Consider the following 22,091-nt stretch of genomic DNA (forward strand, 5'->3'; position numbering starts at 1 on the left):
CCCATCTGGAGGCTCTTTCCCAGCCAATTTATAGCACTGCGAGATTGCTAGAATTATCCATCTGGATAGAGTTTGTTTAGACACACCAAGGCCCAATTTGTGTCCAGTATACCCAACAAATAGTTGGTCACATTGTCGAAAATTTGCCAGTCTGGAAATGTAGTAACAGAGCCCTTTTTGGGTCCAGTCTGTGCAATCTTTCCTCTTTCTTACTAGCAAGTGGAGGAGGGTAAAACAAAGGTAAGGTGATTTTCTGTGACAAATGGAAACCAGAGACTATCTTAGGCAAGAAGGATGGTTTGACTTCTAGAATAACTTTGTCCCTATGGAAAATGGTGTGAGGAGGCTTACAAGAGCGCCAGCAACTCATTCACCCTGCGGGCTGACGTTATAGCCACTAATAAAATAGTTTTTAGAGTGAGAAATCTTAACGGGCAAGAATGTAAGGGTTCGAAAGGGGCACCCATAAGACATTTTAAGACTAAATTCAAATCCCAGATGGGCACCTGAAAAGGTGTCTGAGGGTACACATTTGTCAGCCCTTTCAAGAATTGAATGACTAAGGGCATTTTAAAATGGGACACATCTTCCGAGGAGTGCTTAAAGATAGATAGCGCTGTCAAATATCTTTTTATAGTACCAACTTGGAGCCCCAAATTGGCCAAGTGTGAGAGGAAAGACAGTAGTGTAGGAGTAGTACATAAAAATGGATCCACATTCTTATCCCTGCACCAGTTACTGAATTTGTTCCAACAACACAAGGATTTTGTTGCTGGCCGCATGGCCGAAAGCAAGATCTCCATTACATCATCCGGGAGGTCCCAATCCTTATATCTCAGCCTCTCAGAAACCATGCGTGAAGGCTGAGTGTCATGACCTCTGGATGGAGAACCCAACCTTCCTCTTGCGAGAGAAGATCCTCTTTTTGTGGAAGACGTATTGGAGGGCAGACATGTCCAGAAGGTCCGGTTACCACGTCCTCCTGGCCCAATCCAGGGCAATTAGGATCATGGTTTTCCTGAACTTTCTCAACCTCCTGATTACATGAAGAATCACGGGGACTGGAGGAAACGTGTATAGGAGCGAAAATGGACAGTCCACCACGAACGTGTCCCCTAGAGCTCCTCATGGGGGAACTTCCCTTGAGCAGTACAGTGCGCATTTCCTGTTGACACTGGTCGCGAACAGATCCACTTGAGGGGTTCCCCAAAGTGTAAAGATCTCTTGAAGGACTTCTTGAGCTAGTTCCCACTCGTGAGATACTATGCTCTGCCTGCTCAGAGCGTCTGCCGCCGTGTTCTGCTCTCCGGCTAGATGAACTGCTGACAGAGCTTCCTTCTGTATTGCCCAGAACCAGAGCTTCATTGCCTCTCTGCACAGTGGTAGTGACCCTACATCTCCTCTCTTGTTGAGGTAGTACATGGCCACTGTGTTGTCCGTCATTATCAGGAGATTCCTTCCCTGTACAGAGGGCAGAAAGGCCTTCAGCGCCAGTCTGATTGCCCTCAGCTCCAAAAGGTTGATGTGTAGTTTGGACTCTGATGGAGACCAACGACTGCTGATTGTCAGATCGTTAGTGTGGACTCCCCACTCCGGGAGTGTGGCGTCTGTCACTACCGTTATCTCCGGCCATGGTTGCCAAAAAGGTTATCCCTTGAGGCCATTTTCCTTGCAAGCCCATCATAAAAGATCTTGAGCCACTTTGGCCGGGACTCGCAGAGGATCTGACATCTCCCCTGAAAATTGGAATCATTGAGTCCTGAGGGCCCATTGAAGGGATCTCATCCTCAATCTGGCACCTCTGGCATCAGAAAAATGCAGGATGCCATGAGGCCTAACAACCTTAGAAAATGGAATGCCGGGAGATGTTGGCCATTTTGAAACTTTGTTACCATCTGCAGAATGTGGTGAGCTCTCTCCTCGGGAGGCGAGGCTTTCCCTGAGGAAGTATCCAGGACTGATCTGATGAATTGGAGTCTTTGGCTAGGAATCATTTGTGACTTCTTGTAATAGAGGGAGAAACCAAGTCTGTGTAAGAAGTGGCAGGTCATGGCCAGATGTTCCTGGGCTCGTTCGGGTGAACTTGCCCTGATTAGCCAATTGTCCAGGTAAGGGTAGACGTGAATCCCCTTTCTCCTGATACTCACTGCCGCCATGAGCTTGGTGAAAACCCTCGAGGCGGAGGTCAGCTCAAATGGCAGAACCCGAAACTGATGATGAGAACCGCCAACTGCGAACCTCGGGTACTTTCTGTGCTTGAGATGGATTGGCACATGAAAGTAAGCATCCTGAAGGTCCAATCAAACCAGCCAGTCCTAAAGCTGAAGAGCCTGAAGGATCTGAGAAAGGGTCACCATCTTGAACTTGTCCTTCCTGAGGAATTTGTTCAAATTTCTTAAATCCAAGATGGGTCTCAATCCTCCGTCCTTTTTGGGGATGAGAAAATAAGGAGAGTACCAACCCTTGTTCTTTTCCACTACAGGTACATTTTCTATTGCACCTTTCTCTAGCAGGGTTGAAATCTCCTGCACAAGGAGCAGGTCTAGAATTTTTACAGAGTTGGCTCCCAGTGGATGATCTTGAGGTCTTTGATGAAAAAGAAGGCAGTAACCATGGGTCACTATCTCTAGCGCCCAGGCATCTGAAGTAATGCCCCACCTGTTACGGCCACTTTGGGCGCACGATGGCGGCCATGGTCACTATGGCAACGATGGAGACGCATCGCATGCCTTGCCTCTGCTACCACTAAAATGGCGAACACAATAAAAAGCAGCACACTAGTTGTTCCAATCAGCGTGTACCAGCAGGCTCCGCCCCCTACTATGGAGAACGAATTTATGCCGGCTGCCTCTTCGACTCAGCGCATCGCTACTGTCTTCAGAAGCCACGCTCGTAAGTCCGTTCCGTTAGACTTGTTTAGTTTCTAATCAGGAAGACTTCAATCTTAAACCTTTTTCAGCCCTGTCTTTCTTCCTCTTTAGTGACTACGCTCGCCTCCCTCTCACTCACTCACTCACCAGACGAGCTCTGCCAACCTATCAAGACAGGAAACACTTACTCTCGGATCAGTACGTCTTCCTCTTTTTCTCCAAGCATTCCTTCCCTTTCCACACACCTATCGAACATCTGTTTCTTTTTTGCATACAGTCTCCCAGCTCTCGCCGGGACTACATTTCCCATCTTACAGCGCGCTAAAGCGGAAGCATATCCGTATGCAGTTCATCCTCGGTAGGCGTGACCAGTCTCTCTCTGTTAACTCTTGTATTTTACTAATACTAACTCTCTTTCTGTATATCTAGCTACGAATCTAGTAATACCAATTCAGCGCTTTCATTTGTCCAGCAGACTGCTGACTAACAGAAGAGAAAGGTACTTGACACTCTAAAGAGACTTTAAGCTCCCAATCCCCCGAGTAACCACTCTGTGTTCATTGTTCCGGACAGATGGAGATTCAGAGAGCCTCCGACTGAGCCCAGGATGCCGGACACCTGAAGCCTTTACTGAAGGAATTTGACTCCTCTACACACCAGGGTTTTTTCCCCCATGAGGGTTTCCCTGACTTCTTCTCATTCTGCCTTTCATCAGGCGCAGTGAGAGGGAGACAGGTGAGCTTTCCATTCTTCGATAGAAGACAAAGAGCTCAGGTTAGTGCCCAGCATTTTTCTATTAAGCTCCACACTTGTGACTGTGCTCTACGGTAAACTAAATTATGAAAGATTTACTATAGTACTTCAACAAGTGTTACACCGCCATTCGTTCAGATACTGAGTGATTCTGCCTCCCACTGGGGTCTTGTGGGTGAAGACCTCAAAGTGGCTTTGCAGCGGCTGCAGCAGTGGCTGAGGAGGTAGTGGCCGCTGCTGGGGCTGATCTAGCACCTCTCCCCTTTCCAACACGAAGGGGTTTTCTGTGTTGGCCTCTTTGACTGTCGTGCACCCTTCCTCTTCCAAAAGAGGAGTAGAAATGAAAGGGACGACTCCTCCAGGAAGAGGAGCCTGCATAGGAGTGTTGTTGAGGCTGTCTTATAGCAGCACTCAGTGATTTTGCTGCCACTTTCGAGGTCTGCAGCTTCTCCAAGCTCTCGTCCGCCTTGCTGCTGAAAAACCTCAAGCCGTCAAAGGGCATATTGAGTAATCTGGACTGCACATCAGGTGCAAAGCCAGATTTTCTCAGCCATGCATATCTGTGTAGGACTGTGCTAGATGCCATGGACCTGCTTACACTATCAGCAGTGTCAAGTCCTGACTGGAGGCATTCCTCCATAGCCTCTTTCCCATCTTTCACCATCGCCAGGAAACCATCCCGTTCCTCACCCTCCGGGAAGTGCTCAGCCGCTGATGTCATACAGTCCCACAGGGTGTATGTAAATCTTGCCAAAGCGCAAGTTACATTAGTCGATTTAAGGGCCATGCTGCCCGAAGAAAAGACTTTCCGGGCCCAAGCATCAACCTTTTTATCATCCCTATCTGGTGGTATTGAAGGGTAAGCTGACTGCCTAGTGGAGGTTGCAGCTTGTACCACTAAACTTTCAGGAGAGGGATGTTTAGATAGATATTAAGGATCTTTTGAAGATGGTCTGTACTTTGCCACAAATGTTTTATTTACTGCTGAACCTGAATCAGGGGTATCCCAATTTGTCATCAACCTTTTGTGCAGTGCCTTATGGAAAGGGAGTACAGGATCTTTTTGAGGTGCCTCAGTCAGGATATCAGTCATATCATCCTGGTCGAAACTTGGCGAAGCTGCTTTCCAACCCATAAAATCAATTACCCTTCCCATGAGGTTCCTATACCCGGGATCTGCATGATCTGCAGGGTCTGGTTTCCCAAATTGCACTTTACGGTAAGTGTCTAGGCCACTGTCATTTTGAAGACAATCAAAGATCTGTCATCTTGGTATTCGGGTCTATTAACTCTTCAGGAACCTCCCCGTCTCCAAACCTAACCCCAACTGAAGCTATATCCTCTTCAGAGGACTGTTCTTCAAAAATAGCTGTCATAGATCTGAAAAATTCCTGCCTGGGTTGAGGCTGGAAAACCTTTTCTGGTAAAGGGGGTGGCACCGATTTAGGCTTTGACAATGGTGTCGACTTTGGTATTGGTACAAAGGAATACCTTGATAAAGGCGTCAAAGGCGTTGAAGGAATGGACGCTGGCTTCGATGTTTTCAAAGGAGGCTTCGATGCCTTCGAAGTAGGCTTCGACACTGTCGAAGGTATCGACACCATTTTCATTGGCGGCTTCGACGTGATCGTCATGGACTATGTCGAGTCGGATTTCGACGTCAATTCCGCTACCCCCGATTTATGCACCAGTGGTTTTGCCTTTACATGAGGTGTTGGAGAGCTTTCTCCTGAAGACACCCTCGACTGTTTGTCGGTTCTCGCGTGCCTGGTCTTTGATCTCCCTCTGTCAATTTTGGAGTGGGCAGGGGCATGATCTCCACGCAGCTTTTTCGAGGGGGTCTGGGCCGCTTTCTCAAATATTTTAAGCATCAAAGCCCTCCCCTTTTTCAGGGGAATCGTGCTTGGAGGGATAAGTCACCCTTCTCTCAGACGAGGAGGAAGAAGACCTGTGATGTCGCTTTTTTGACTTCTTGGACGAAGACGAGGAGGATTTCCTCGAGCGACTCTTGGACCTCGATCTCCTCGACCCATGTCGAGATTTTCCTGAATCTTTGTCTTTTTGAAGACCTATAAGATTCCTCCCCACCGCAAGCTTACCTTTCCATTCCCTAAGAGCCTTATTGAACATGGCCTGAAAGGAACCACATTCGTCAACCCGATGGTCGGGGCTGAGACACCAAAGGCAATTTCGATGGGGGTCGGTAATTGACATTTTCCTACCACACTTCAGACACTTTTTGAAACCCGTCTTGGGTGTGGTTGGAGTAGATGACGAGGACATCGTTGAGAAAAAACCTGATGCGCCGTTCTGTGACACGAAGCAGTGCTCAGAAAAACGGAACTGAGGTAACGGGCGCAGCTCAAGCCCTTTATACGGCGGATGACGTCGACGCTGGCCCTCGAGGGACTACGACTCCGCGGCCTCGAACACAGCGCCCCCTGGTGAAATTTATTTTCAGGAGCACCACAGCTGCGAGACAAGATATCTAAGAGGAGGAATACGTGGGAGGACACAATCCATTCGAATTATGGTTTGCAGGGTTGCGCAGAACTGCGCCAGAGGTTAACATGAATTTGAAAGCTTCCAGCCATCACTTTTTGTTTTGTCTAAGCTTCACATAAAGACTGCACATTTATAAAGGAGAAACAAAATGTGGGTTCTACCAATTGCACACAAGTGTCAATAACTAATATAACATTTTTCTGCATTAATATTAGTTGTTCCTGTACTTCTGAAATGAATCGTGAAGTACAGGTAACGTAGGTGAATAAGTAAGGTCTGTGTTCATCTGTTGACCCTAGTACAAGGGTTTCGTCTAAGGGGCCCTCCAGTGCCAAAATGGTGCAGCCTTCTTCAGGACAAAGATTTTCGACAAGATGTTCCTTTGGCTCGTTGCAATTTTACTTTTGTTATAATTCTGTACGAAAGTAATCGTAACTGTGTTCTGGTAATTACCCTTTAATCTTTTACTGGGTTTACAGGAAACTGTGCTACGGTAGTGGGAGGGTACTTACTGTAGTCTTCTGTGATCAAGGTGTTCAAGGTTTGATACGCCATACAGGTAAATGGTTTAAAACATCAGAGTGCATCACAATACTGGTAGGAGAAAGGTATGAGGGAAAGTTGTAAGGGAACAATTTGGTGTCTGGATTAACAAGGAATACATTGTTTGTAGTAGATTTTGAGGAGACAATTTAAGGGAGACTTACCCAGTTTAGCACTCTTAATGTGGATAGATATGGGAAGGTGGGTCACGCGAGTAGGAGGCTTGGTCCTATTGATAAGGATCTAAAATGTAAGCGTAACAAATTAAGTTGCACCTATGGTGCTAATGAGGGGTATATAGTCAAAGTGTAGACTTTGATATGTAGAGAAATGAATGATAATCTGTTTTGTGAGCGCCAGTGTAAACATGCATTATGGTGTCTGTTTCACAGGATGCCGGCGTGTTTTGTTACACGATGTCAGCATCTGTAAGCTAGTAGCTCTTGTTCTGGATGGGAATGAACATAAAGGAGTGGCTAGCATGTGGGTGTACACAAAACCATGGAGCAAAGGGGCAGCCATGTTTTGAAAAAGAATTTAAGGGACCTACTGCACAATTCTGTTGCTTCAAAGGAATAATGGTCACTAAATTTAATTCATAATAAATATCACGCTAAACAATTTGGGGCATTTTATTTTTGCATTTTTCTTTTAAAGACCAGAAAGCAACTTTTGTTCAATGCGCTCCAGAAATCAAATGTTCCTTTTTTTTTCTTTGTAATATAGGTTGAAATATCATTCCCAAATAATATAGCACCTGATCTCCAACACTGCAAATGTGATTTTACCTTTTTTCTTTCCAGGCGTTCTTGTTCTTCTCTTTGGAAATGCTTTTCACGCTCTAGTCTAATCCGCTCTGCCTCCTCTCGCTGCCGAGTTTCTTCCTCTCTCTGAGCAAGAGTAAAAAACAACTATCACTAAATGTGTTAAGATTATAAAGATCATTACAAAGTATAACTAAAAGCTGACATTTACCCATGAGGTGCCTTTAAAATTTCACTCGCCATGAATTTCAGGATAAAGTTGACAGCATACAACTGGAATACCATAATGTATGTTAAAAACAGAAATGTCTTAAAATATGATGAAAACATTATTACGAATGCAACTTGGAATAATGTAAACCTTTCTAGAAATCATTTTAAGTAAAGTACAGTGGGTTATTCATCTGAGAGCATTTAAAGTGAAAAAAGGGTAATCAATTACATTCCTGTTGATTCTACAGTGGGACGTATAGCCTCAATAGGTAGAAATGCCATATAGCGACCAAGGAACACGTTTTTACATGAATACCATTTAGAACTCATAACATTTAATTAATTTGAAGTGACTCGGGCCCCGATTCTGAACCTGGTGTTAAATACCAAAAATATCACAGAAAGCGTTTCTGACATTAACCACTATTCTGAATGTGGTGCACTGTTCCAAAGTCGGAATGAGTGCACAACTTTCAGAATATGTGCACCGGATGCTAGAAAGGGCGGAAAACTGGAAAACTAACCAGCACTTTCTGTATCGTTGATTTGATTCTCGTGGCACTCTTCCACTTTTGCAAAAGCAGAAAAGTGGCACCCATATAAAGTACCACTTTGGTGGTGTTCGGGTCGCTGTTGTGGAGGAGTGCCATGCGAAGAGGTACAAATACAGTACAAATAATGTGATGTAACCCCTGCTCTGGTCAACTTTAACAAACAGTGCTTGGTTTCAGAGAAGGAAGATATCCAATGCGCTCTGCAAATAAAACAAACTCAAGGATCCAGGATTTTAAAAGGCTGCAATCTGTTATTTTGCAGCTTTAGGAAATATTCACTGGACCATGCTGAAAAGATTTTCATAGCCACACATGTTCTGATAAACATTGCGTACTGCTTCATGTAAATTGCTTGCTGTTAAACAAGAGTTAAATTGCAAGTTTGTTTCACTAAGGTGAAACTACAGCTGCCGAGGTGTTCTTAGCAGCACTTTCGTTAAATTGCTATTCACATGTTATTTAATGAAAATCTTGCTGAGACTGCAATCCTCCTGTCATCTCAGAAAACAGGCGGATTGCAGACAGTGCACTGTTGTGCACTACGCTGATGCCCAGGCCCACCTCATAATAAGCGTGGTGCCTGGGTGTCAGGAAAAGGCACAGTGAAGCATGCTGATCGATGAGAATGGGGGCTTCAGTCCATGGCATGCTATAGATGCTGATCAGACATGCCACTTTCATACCTTTGATGTGCAAATGCCCTCTAGTCCAGCAATATTTGCTTAAAATTACGTCTATGTGAATTTATTGATTCACCAATAACTGTGCACCTTAAATAAGGCCTGAAATCAAACTAAGTTATGAGAAAAGGTTCTTTATGCCGCCGCTTAAAACTAGCAAGTGGTCATGTTTTTGTTAAGAAAAAAACCTCTCTCATTATGATGCGTTAAAAATACTGCATATACTAAGAACCAATAGTTTTACTGTTGCTGAGGAGAAATAGGATACAGGGTGATGTTAGAACTGAATACATGTGGATGGCCTGCTTCGACGCATTACTATAATGAAGTGACACGAAACTGATGTGAATAAGAACACAAATCGCACACAGACTAGCATTGGGTCACCATACCGATTCAGCATGCAAATCAACAAGGCAAAAGCTTTTATTAAAGGAATAGTGCGCTCAGAAATATTATTGTCCCGAGGGTTCGGGCATGTGTTTTTAAGCATACATTGATTGATCGTACAAACATTTCCTATGCGCCTTAGCATAGTTTTCCTCTTTTGTTCACATGCGAAATCAGGCAGCAGGGCACGGCCATCTTGTGATAATCTGATCCGTTGCTGCATCGCCCAAGCAGGACTGCCCTGACGGCACTAAATCATACCCCCCCCCCGCCCCTGAGGCTGAGATCACTAGACGCGTATCGCCCATTTCATAACGCCAATGCACATCTCGTGTCAACATTCTCTGCGCTTCAGCTAATGACGTGTCTCCATGGAAATGGCAGGACGCCTCTTTCCTCTCCAAGTATAAACAGACTGCTTCTCAACAGACACCAGATTTTCTTTTCCATTCCTTTCACTGTCTTTTTTTGAGTATTCTGGGATTCGTTTCTGTGCTCTGGTCAGCTTTCTTCGTTGCTTGTAGCCCGTGCCACCAGATACCAGTACCATTGCTATCCATTTTTTTTTGTTTGACCCATAATGGCAACAATACAGCCATACCAATACGAGCTAGAGTATTCCGAGGCGGAATTACTCAAAAGAGAAAGATGCGCAAACGTTGGGGCTCCGGACGACAGTTGGGAGGACGATTCAACATATCAAGACCCTGAGCCTAGTCGCATGGACGGCGTTTCCACCTGGTGTACCTGCAATCGGTGCATGCTAATTCCAACCGAGGAGGAGAACTGCTGCTGCCGAGAAAACTATGGATGCTTGTCCTACATATCGGAAGGCGAGACACGGCCGGAATGCGTTACCGAGCTGCCAGACTTCAGGGCAGCCTGCCTCACACGGTCCGTGTTGAGGATTATGATGGTGCTTATGTACGAAGTTCGCGCAACAGTTCGCCCTCGCAATCCAAGCAACAAGTAAGTGTACTCTAGTTGTGATGTCCCTTAGGCCACTACCATTTCATGGTTGTCTCCTATATTGTCGTAACTTTAATCCATCAATGCCAAACGAATGTAGTCTTGCAATTCTATACATCACTCGCAATTTGGGGAAATCATAGAGGACTCCTTATGTTAATTTCATGTAAATCTATGAAGCAATATTTCTTTGTGTCCCAAATATAATGGAATGCATAGTCGTTCAATATTGTACAGTGTCTTGGTAGCATTTGTATTGGCAACAATGCCAACGGATACAAGAATTGTCATTGGCAACTGAGGTTTAATACACTTATCTTGTTCCTTTAAAAACAGTTTGTATCTTTCTCTTTCACAGGTGGTACAGGCTGCTGGCCTATCGTTCCTTTACATGGTAGCTTCATGGGAGGCTTAGACACCGCGTTCGACGAGCAATACTCGCCTGTGCCGTTGGTGCCATTAGAGAAACTTTCCCCAGTGACAGCGGTCAGTACAGGGGATTTTCCCTCACTCTGCTGCAACCAGAACTTTACAATGTGTAGTACATTTGTGCCATCAAAATCAGAAACAAAATAAAACACAACAAAACGTTTATCAACGGTTGTTTCAGTTTTTCAGTGAATCAAGTGTGTCTCCATTCAGCAGTGTTCCGGGCCTTTCCTGCACGACTCAGGCCCCTCCATCCCCCCTCCATTATCAAAGGCAGTTCACACCAGTGGATGTGCGCTGCCAAGGGGTGCTGTCAGGGGTGGGAACGGCCAAGGTGCCAAAAAACACCATGTACACTTCAAAGGTATCTTCCGCACAGGGGCCAGTGTACACATGGCCTCCCCAGACCCAGTGTCTCTAGGCATGAGAGAGCAGTTTCCAAATATTCGCCATCAATTTGATGTATGGCACGTTGCCAAATCCATCAATAAAACAAACCTCAGCTGCAGGGAAAAAAAAAGGTTCTGAAAATATTTTACAGTGGTTCCACTCTTTCAGCAACCATCTTTGGTGGAGCTCCAAAACTTGTGATGGGTCTCTGGAAATTCTACTAGAAAAATGGTGGTCACTGTTCCAATGTTCACTCTTGGACAGAAAACCAACATTTCCACCAATGTGCACATGGCACTTTGTCGCAGGAGCAGGAACGGAAGAAGAAGTAATTGATTCCATCTTCACCTCTACACAAAGCCCTTGAGAAGATTGTGTTTGATAAAACTATCAAGAGATCTGAAGGGACTCACAGATTTCTGTCACATGGGAGATTTGGTGGTGTTCCACAATATGTGCCTAAAGTACTGGCCAAAGAGATTGCATTTCGGCATAGACTAGATGAAATATAGGACATTACTAGCGGCATTAGCGCATAATGAGAATGTAGGCCGTGAACAATCGAGGACTGCAGGAAACTTTGGGATGCTTGGCTACACAATGGGCCTCATTCCGAGTCCGGCGCTAATGGAAAAACGATGGCGGTAAAGTAATTCCGCCATCGTTTTCCGGCGTGGACTATTCCGACCCTTCACACCGTAATTACCGCCGCCGTAAAGTACGACGACGTAAATAGCGGACCAGTGTCGCGCGCCCGACACACCACGTCGGAAATAACGCTAAGGCATAAACCAGTGCTGATCCCAAGTAAAGCGGACACGGTAAAAACGGCCTCCACAAGGGCGCAAAGTACCTTAACGCCATGGCGTAATTACCGGCATCGCAGAGAAGGTGTTAACAACCCTGAACATTGCCAGAAAGAGGAACAGGTGCACCCAATCAGCACAGGTGGAGTCCATAGAGTCAGGCACAGCACAAAAGGAGCACACCCACACACCACACCCCCTCCCACACCAAGATGATACCAATTCTCGCAGCATTCATGGAGCTGGAGGCCCTGCTTGCAAGGCAGCAACGACGACAACATCAATAACAGCAACCACAGCAACCACAGCCCCCAGCACAGAGGATACACAGGAGGAAAAGGAGGCAGAGACAGGCCCAGCATGCCCTACCGGTGCAGCCACCATTACCACGCCGTCAGCCCCCAATTCCACGCATCAGACCCACCCCCTTCAACCTCACACCAGAGCAGATAAACACCCTGTACCGGCTTGACCGGGACACGATAACCACCATAGTGGCCCTGATACATAACGACATAGTGAGCCTAATAGAAATCAGCACTGCCATCCCCCCTCTACTAAAGGTAGTGTCTGTGCTCCACTTCCTTGCCACAGGGACCTACCAGCATACAGTGGGGCACATGCATGGCATTTCACAGCCCATATTTTCCCGGATACTCAACCAAGTGCTCGATGCCCTCCTCAAGCACAGAAGGGACTACATATGCCTCCCCCGGACTCCCCAGGAGACATATGATACCAAAGCTGCCTTCCATGCACTTGCAGGCATGCCAAATTGCATAGGTGCCATCGACTGCACCCACGTAGAATTGGTGGTTCCCCATGCCATGGAGGTGCCGTATCGCAACCGCAAGCAATATCACTCCAACAACGTCCAGATGGTGTGTAATGCCAGTAAAGCCATCACACAATGCAATGCCCGATACCCCGGATCAACTCATGACTCCTTGGTCCTGCGGAACTCTACACTACCACGCTACATGGAGCGACATGCTGAACGACGTACCTGGCTGCTTGGTGAGTAACCGGAATGGGCCATGGCAGTCCATTGGGGCTGTGAGTAGGCTGTCAGCATACTCCACCCGGGTGGTAAAGGGTGGGGTAGAGAGATGCATAAGGGTGGGACAGTCAACGCCATTGTACGATGTAATAGGATGACTGTATCCTGGGACATGTGTGCATGGCCAGTGAACACCTGCTGCAATGTCAGATTAGCCCAATTTTCCACCATGATTGCACAAACACTTACCTTCATTCCACTCTCATGCAGGTGATGCTGGCTACCCATTGAAGCCGTGGCTCATAACCCCGGTCCGCAACCCACAAAACAGGCACCACGAGGACTACAATAGATCTCATACCCGTACACGGGTGGTGATAGAGCAGACCTTCGGCCTTTTGAAGGCACGATTTCGTTGCCTCAGCCGGTCAGGTGGGGCCCTCATCTACAGCCACGAGAAGGTGTCCAAGATCACCATGGCATGTGCAATGCTGCACAACATGTGCATCCATCGGAACGTGCCACTGCCCCCTGACGTGGGTCTGCTACCACCAGAGGAGGAGGAGGAGGAAGGAATGGCAGGACAGCATCACGGGGCCGATGCACAGGAGGGACGTCACGTGCGACAAGCATTGATTGACCAATATTTCTGAGTCACAAGTCAGCTGAGGGGGTGAGGATGACAGGACATTGGGCACTGGGTGTGGGGATACATGTACTACATGCACTGTGAGACATTAAAAGACACATGCACAATGATCAATGTCCACTCTGTTTTCCAGGATACACCAAACTGTGTATTGTATAATCATGTGAAAACGTGTACAAATAATTCTCCACCCTCACCCCCCTCCCCCCCAACTCCCACGCACACCCTCACCCCCCTCCCCCCCAACTCCCACGCACACCCTCACCCCCCTCCCCCCCAACTCCCACGCACACCCTCACCCCCCTCCCCCCCAACTCCCACGCACACCCTCACCCCCCTCACCCTCCCCCCACAACAGCCCCACAATTGTCCCATCAATACTACATAGGCCACATGTGTGTGGCTTCATAGTCAATGGGCACGCCCCGAGCATGAGGAATCATTTTCGCATTGTGCGTTGTGACCTGCGGACCGGGCTGGTCTGCGTGGAGGAGCACTGGGAGGGTGGTTCCTCCTGCTGGGGCTGAGGTCTGGGGGTTGCTGCCTCCAGGGCATCAGCAATCCTGCCGAGCACCTCACAGAGCCGGTTTGTTGATGTAGTGATGACCTCGCCCAGAGCCTGCAGGTCATTGTGATGCACCAACCCTGATTCCCGGTTGTCCCGGAGAAACTCCTCAATCATGGCCGTGAGGTTCTGGGAGTGCACAGCTTCTGCGGCCGATGTGGGGGATGTGGTTGGCAGGCTCGGTATTGGGCCTGCAGGCCTCTCAGGTGTTTCGCCAGGGGAAGTGGGCTGATGTGAGACAGGTGTTACCCCTTCGCCTGTGAGACCTGGTCCATCACTCGACCCGGAGTCGCTGTGTGCAACCTGGCTGTATGATGGTGACTCAGGGCTGTAGACGTTGGTCTCCTCCACGTTGACCACGGAATGGGATGTGGGGCTGTCTGGCACACTAAGGAGGCACATTGCAGCATTCTCCCCTGACATGCTGGATTCCTCAGGGTGCAGCGTGGGGCATGTTTCCGGCGGAACTGCAGCCATGTCCAGGTGCGCGGGTGGGGGTTGTGTACCCTCCATGGGGGTTGCTGGAGCAGGTGGTGTAGTATGGGCCTTATGTCTGCCAGCAGGTATGCGCTGTACCCTGCCCCTGTCCCGGGAGGTACTTGGCCGGGAGCCTTCCTGCTCCTCACTTTCATGACCGCTACCTGTGGGGGGCAAGAGAGAGACAGCATGATCAATGATCTGGGGGTCATCATGACTTCAAGCCTATGGTAACACATTGGGAGAGCAGCGTCTTGGTGATATTTTGGTTGGTGAGTGAACTTGGCTTGGATGGTAAAAGCATACTGTTGGCGGGGTCAATCATGTTGGCGGAGTACTGTGGTGAGTGACATTGACCAGCTTTCTGTGTGGAATGGCCAATATGGGTGTCAGCCTTGCACCTGACATCATCCTGGGTCCCACTTGTTACGACATGGTTGCAGGGGGGGGGGGGCTACGAAGCAGACATGATGTGACTCTTTGGCCGGCCCTTTGCGGTGAATTACATTAGGGATGCATGTACTGTTTGGACTCATGACACTCACCTGCATCAGCGGATGAGGGATCACCGCAATCCATTTCGCCCACACCTTCGATGGCTTCTGTGCCCATCATCTCCGCACATGTTTCCTCCCAGGGCATCATTTTAATGGGTGAGCCTGGGCCTCCTCCTGTCTCCAGGGCCTGCTGACGGTTTGCTGACATGATGGCCCGCACCCTGAGACGGAGGTCATCCCAGCGTTTGCGGCAATGCGTTGTGCTGCGGGGGGTGTTCCCAACGGCGCTCACCCTCTGTGCGACCAACTCCCATATCTCCTTCTTTCTGAGGATGGTGGGCCTACGCATGTCGCTGCAGAATACGATATCTGCATGTTCATGCAGAGTGTCGACCAGGACCTGTAACTCATCCTGGGTGAATTTTTCTTTTCGGATGCGCGCAGCGCCCTTTTTCAGAACTTTAGGCATGATGATCTTCTCTGTTGTATATTTGGTCGATCTGAGTCCTGTATGTCCTGTATGGGGAGGATTGCAATGGATTGTGATTTTAAATATGGCCGCCGTGATGCTTCCCGTTCCTGTGCGATTACGTTATTTCCGTTTCCGGTATTTAACGGTGGCCGTAATTTACGGTTAGCGTAAATTACGGTCTCCGCTAATTACGGATTCCATCGAAGGCGATGGTGTTAAATGCGTCTAGGTTTATGGCGGTAAGGGGTTTGACGGGACCTTTTGCGCTATGCCGCAAGGGAGTTTACCGCCATGGCGGAATACTCGTGCACGCGAAGTCGGAATATGGTGGAAATAGCGCCTTCCGACCACATCGTATATGGTATTTACGCCATGGCGGTAATTACTGTTACTTACCGCCGGACTCGGAATGAGGCCCAATGGCCTTTATGAAAAGAAGCAAAAAATGGGTGGTCAAGCCAATATATGAGGAAATGGAATTCGATTTTGTGCAAGATCTTATTATTAATGTTTTGGAGATGCATACTCACAGAATCGCATGCGATTTTGTTCCGAGTACACATACATTGCCACAAAACATTGCCAACGTGCCCTGTCCACCTAAAGCAGAGCTTGTGGAACAGTTCACTTCCCGGTACAAATGATTACCATCTGTTTTTTTGAGCAACAATGTTTTTATGAAGTGTCCAAATAAAGCATCCAATTTACCTTTTGAAATCTATCCTCTTTGTCAATTTTATTTTCAACAAGTACCATTTTTATGAATGCTATACAATATAACGCTGTGCTTTCACAGTGCCCAGTTTCGTCGAGCTACTGTGTGACCTTCACTGATCGTGGGAGGGCCAGATGGATAACAATATGAAAGCAACTTTGGGGTTCTGCAGTTGCCTTACCAAACAGTTGCCCAAATAGCCGAATAACTACTCGTCCCACAAAAGGGATGAGACCTAGGCTAGATAAGATACTTGGCACACAAGAACTACTGAATGTGAGCACAACAGCGCATCAAAGTGGGTTGTTGGTGGGAAATAGAAGTACTCTGACCAATATATTCATGGGGGCATGTGTTGGGGGTCGTTGCTAATGTAAGGAAGGAGTGGGTCGGTTGAGCCCCCGGCCCCCATACATTATACGTGAAAGTGACATCCTGATCCTGCACTCGTTGGGGGTGCCTCCTTTGCACTTCTGCTGCCATGGGGAAAAAGGCCCTGACATAAGCAGAGGTGGGGCTATTGCTAGACACGCTTTGACTCCATTTTTTGTACCCTCGACTCCAATTTTGGACGAGGCCGCATTCTGTCACTGCAAAGTTTCCCCTACCCCTCAGCAGTGCCGTGAACAGCGAGCACTGACAGCCCCCACATTTTTCCTCCTGTGCATCACAAGTCCCGTTCTCATGGATGCAGCGAGACAAGATGTTGCAAACTAAGAATGTATCTTCATTCTGAGTGAAGGTCACCAGCTTTGAATTTTTGCCTGCGAGCTGAGGATGCCCACGCATCGCACACAGTATAAGGTTCAATTGTTTTTCGACCTTGGGAGAAAGGGACCATTCCGAAAGGAATTGAATTAAGGGAGCGGTGTAATAACGTCAGAAATGATAAGGTTTACCATTCCAAAACTGAACAAAGGAACATGCAAGTTCAACGATTTTTCATAAACTGATCTGAACAGAGTCTGCGTTATGATCTGCATTAAGCCAAGAGAATGGAAATGCCGAATATAATGTAAGTTTGACTTTCGACGATTTTATACCCAAACGAGCCAACTTATCACTAGCTGACCGTTATTGCTGGGTTACATTGTACTCGTTTTTTCAGTGTGGCATATTGCAATGAAACGCAAGTACAACCTTTGTGTGTACTGGTCTTTCTACCGGGCACATGGGCAGTCCAGCACACGAGATGCACGTAGACCACCACTCGGTTCTCCCAGGTTGAACGATAATATTTAATTAAAATGCCATCTATGTGTTCCTCGAATTGTAGTGTCGGCTTCCGCATCCGTTTCGAGCTGAACATACTCCATAGCACTAACCTCCGAAGCAAATTGTAGACTACTTTCCACATTGTTTTCTCTGTGTTCACACTGTTTCACGTCTGTGTTCATCGTTAGTTTTAACACAAGGCCGAATTAATGGGTAAAATGACAAATTGTAATAAAGATCGGCTACTGAGACACATTTCTGTTATGTTTTCCAAACAGGTACATCATGCCTTTCTGCGATTGTCATCGATTCCAGATACCAACTGACGGCTTTTTCAACCGGCAGCTGCAGATAAACATCAATAGCTGGATATCAATAACTCTTTTTTGGGACGATCGCCACGGGCCGATATGCCCTTACGCGGTACCAGCGATTAGGAGCAACATAACAATGTTTACGGTGGCCTAGCGCCAAGCTGATGCACAAGGCTTGCGATTCACGGTGCGTCCAAAGCGATTCTTTTACCCAAAAGGAACACCGCGTGACTCACGATAAACATTTGCGGATCGAGACCGAAGAAAACTATTTCCCATTTGATTGAATATGGCAATCGCCGGATGTTCTCGAAGCGTTTATTGTGAAGTACTTTACAAATTGTACAGTCTTGCTCTTTCCTTTTAAAGTATAGTTTTATATTCCAAATTGTGACGTGCTGTGTTGTGAGACGATGTGTGTTGATTTCCGGTTTCTGCGTCACGTCACGTAGGTGATGACTGGGCGTGTTTGGCTATGCTGCCCAGTAACGTCCTGGAGATAGGCAGAGAATAGCACTAGGTTTGGTGATGTCATCCTCAGGGGAGAGGGATATGATTTTGTGCCGCCAGGGCAGTCCTGCTTGGGCGATGCAGCAACGGATCAGATTATCACAAGATGGCCGCGCCCTGTTGTCTGATTTCACATATGTACAAAGGAGGAAAACTATGGTAAGGTTCATAGGAAATGTTTGAACGATCGATCAACGTATGCTTAAAAACACATGCCCGAATCCTCGGGACAATAATATTTCTGAGTGCACTATTCCTTTAAAGTTGTTATGAAATAAATGAAATTGATTGATTGTCCTTCTGGAATTTCAGTTAGAGGATAGTTACTGGTAAATATTTTAGGTCCAAGGTGCATAAGTCAAAGAGAAAATGATATTTGCACAGAAAACTAGCTATGGGTGCAAATCACCTAACACACTGTGGCGAGATGGAGTAAAGAGGCTGACAAGAGGTTATCATTTTGGCTATAGATTTTTATTCAAATAAAGAAGAGAACTTGCCTGTCTCTATCCCTAGAGTGGTTTTCCCTACCTCAACACAGAATAACTCAGGTGCTCGTCTGGATGCAAGTCAATAACCAATAAACTGTCCTCTGTCCAAACCAACTACTCTATCCCTCCCACTAAGAAATAAACCAAAAAGGCTTCAATTCACTTTTTATCAAAGCCACCAGGAGAATGGCTCCCTTCTCCTGATGGAAGCAACTAGTCTTAAGATTACTTAACAGCAGTCACTTGCCCCAGGGTCCGATTTACCAAATTCACCTAGACCAGGAGAATGACTCCCTACTTCTTGTCTATCTGGAAGAGTTTTGGAGTATGTTAGGCAGAATTGCACGCAGTACCCTCTGGGAACACCACACACAATTAGGACTACAGGTGTAAGCAAAAACCAACCTTTGGTATAGGTCTGTACCACACACTTTTTGGTAGCGAGCTGAGCAGCCAGGCTTATCTCAAGAGGGAATGTGAGCAGTAGTTGAAGTTACACAGAAGTATCACAATCATAGTGGTTCAAGTAGACACTTACACTCAAGGTTTCTTGGTAAAAAATACTTATACTTTTATTTACACAATCATTAAGAAAACATTTACTAGTAAAAATCAACTCAATATGAAACACCAACACTACAGTAACAAATCCTAAGTTGTAGGGACAGTTTGCGCTCCCCTGAAAAAGGAGCCAAATGGCACTTCAATTACTTTCAATGGGAATAGAAAGACATACGTTTGTACAATGGATTAGAAAACACTTCTGTTAGGCAATGCAAAGGTTCAGCATACCAGGAAGGTCAGTTCAATTCAATAGGCCAAGCCAAAGTCAATAGTCTAGTGTTCTTGGATAGGACAGATCAGTTCTGGTAACACATGGGGAAATCTTTGTAAAAGTTCTCAGAAGTAGTTTAGACGAAAAAGAATGATATGCTTGGTCACAAGCTGATTAGGCCTGCAAGTTGGTAAAGTTTCACAAACGTTCACTACGAGAGTTAGGATCTCTCAACCGGATGGCACAGTACCATAAAGTGATCAAAAAGATGCAGCTGAAGACGTTGGTTCCTGGCAGTTCCTGCAGATCTCGCTGTTCCTGAGCCTCAGTCGTGGAGACAAAAGGGAGGACGTCGGGGGACTGCTGCACGGGATCGTCGTCGGAGCAAACAAAATGGAGACTCTTTAGTTCAAGTAGTCGTTGCTTCAAGACACAAACTGGTTTCCCTCTCCCTGGCTAAACCTTAACCAGCATTGAGAATGGTATCCAGGTGTATTCTGAGCTGATTGGTCCCACCAACTCAAAGGAAGAAGCCGTCCTTGAAGGAGCTTCTCTGTCGAATGGCGTTTGGCAATTCGGATTTGCAGCAGGGCTTCACCGGGCAAACCAACGGTCCAGTGGTTGCAGCAGCCGTCCTCTTCCAGCTCGTCTTCGGTTCTTTCGTTCCAGTGGTCGACTCTGCCTTCCAGTACTGCAGACTCGCCATGTAAACAAACAGTTTTCTCCCATTCATCCCAGCCTAGCTGACCCTCACCCAGCAGGGTGGCTGTCCTTGCCGGACAGTCAGCTAGCCAATCACGCCAGAGTGCATTTGGGTCTCCTAGGAGACGAAGCACAGGGAGTTTCGGGCACCTCCCTCACTTCCTGCCATCCCAGACACTCAGACGCCAAGGGCTAACTTCAGTCCCGAAGCCCGCCAAAGGCTCACGAACAAAGGGACCAAACCTGGTTTGGCGCGCAGAGTTAAACACCAGAAGGACCTTTCCACAAAGAAACGGTGAAAAAAGATGACCGAGTTTGTTTTTACAGAGGGGTCATGGGCGTCTGTGGGAAATAACCTTCAGGAGACAGGCAGGTGCTGAGAATTATATTTATTCCAACTGGATAAATGGTCCTTAACAAATCAAAACATTTATGTCCTCTGGTTCACTTCACCAGTGTTTGGTCCCTTCAGAATATGGTGAGGCAGTTCTCAAGCTTATTCTATATCGTGGTATCTGGATAGGCCCACCACTCTGGTCTTCGTTCCTCCTCTTCGTCCCTTCCCTGAAAAATGAGAGAACCTCGTCAGTTTCTTTTGGCGGGGTTTTATGGGCTACCTTAGCATCAAGCCCCCACCAATCGGCATCAGCCTTGACCAGCCGACATCCTATTGGCTGCTGCCGTGTTGACCCGCCTCCCATAAAGGCTGCCGTGCCTGCATGATCCCATCCATTCCGCGGGGAACTGCTGAGGCAATCACGTGACCCAAAATACGGTCGCGTTGGGTATGGGTGGGCCCTGGCTCCAGGCGTCTTCCAGCCGCGATCCGCGGCACGCTGAAGGGCTGGTCGCCCCCCCTCCTTGTCAGGGAGGGTCTCCGCTCCCCTCCCGTCCCTGGGATCTCCAACGGGCGAATGCGGCAGCGACGCGCCGCGTCCCCGAGCAACGGCCCGCCCTCCGGCAGGTAAGTGCAGCAGGGACGCGGCGCGTCGCTGCCGCATTGGCTCGGGCTTCCCCGCTGCCGGCGCAGGCGACCGCCGCGAGAGGAGCGGCCGGTCCGCTGCCTCGGCTCTCGGTGCCCCCGATCCCAGGTGCGCCCATCACCCCCTGCGGGGGCCAATGCGCATCCCGACACATACCCACCCCAGTCCCAGGCCGATCGGGCCGGGAAGCGCACCTAGACAGGTAATCAGCCACCATCTGGAACCGGGCCGGTTTGTGAAGCGTGAGGAAGTCAAAAGGTTGGAGAGACAAAAACCAGCGGAGCACCCTCTGATTAGTGTCCTTATGCTGCGCAAGCCATTGCAAGGGAGCATGGTCCGTGTACAAGGTGAACCGGCGACCCAACAGGTAGTATCTGAGGGAGTCGACGGCCCACTTGATCGCCAGACATTCCTTCTCTATGGTGGAATATGCAGCCTCATGTGGCAGCAGTTTCCGGCTGATGAAGCATACAGGACGCAGATCACCCCCCTGGTCCTGCGAGAGCACAGCCCCCAAACCCTGGTTTGAGGCGTCCGTTTGTAGATAGAAGTGTTGTTGGAAGTCTGGACAACAAAGAACAGGGTTTGAAGAAATCCTAAGTTTCAGGTGTTCGATGGCGGCCAAGGCGTCCTTGTTGATTGTCAGGTTTGGAGCACCCTTGAGCCTCAAAGCATCGGTCAGGGGGGCAGCCACAGAAGAAAAGTCAGGTATGAACCTTCTGTAATACCCAACGAGCCCCAAGAAAGCCCGGATCTGCTTCCTATTGGTGGGAGTCGGAATGTCAAGTATCGCCTGAGTCTTGGATAGTTGCGGTTTCAGGACACCCCCACCTACTATATGTCCCAGATACTTGGTTTCG

The 22,091-nt window shown here is 47.7% G+C and overlaps 1 protein-coding gene across 11 annotated transcripts in view; it reads right to left on the reverse strand.

Annotated features, from left to right (window-relative positions):
- The window catches only part of MAP7 (microtubule associated protein 7), a 1,989,984-nt gene that overhangs the window by 611,694 nt on the left and 1,356,199 nt on the right, over positions 1 to 22,091 (reverse strand). For 10 of the 11 annotated variants that reach the window (XM_069606765.1, XM_069606764.1, XM_069606762.1 and 7 more), the window contains one exon: positions 7,460 to 7,561. In XM_069606765.1, coding sequence (XP_069462866.1) covers positions 7,460 to 7,561 — 102 coding nt within the window. The remainder of the gene's footprint in view (positions 1 to 7,459; positions 7,562 to 22,091) is intronic. The other variant, XM_069606769.1, reaches the window with a different exon arrangement.

The sequence above is a fragment of the Ambystoma mexicanum genome, chromosome 4p (genome assembly GCF_040938575.1).
Source record: "Ambystoma mexicanum isolate Mex_15411 chromosome 4p, UKY_AmexF1_1, whole genome shotgun sequence".
In the NCBI taxonomy this organism is placed as follows: Eukaryota; Metazoa; Chordata; class Amphibia; order Caudata; family Ambystomatidae; genus Ambystoma; species Ambystoma mexicanum.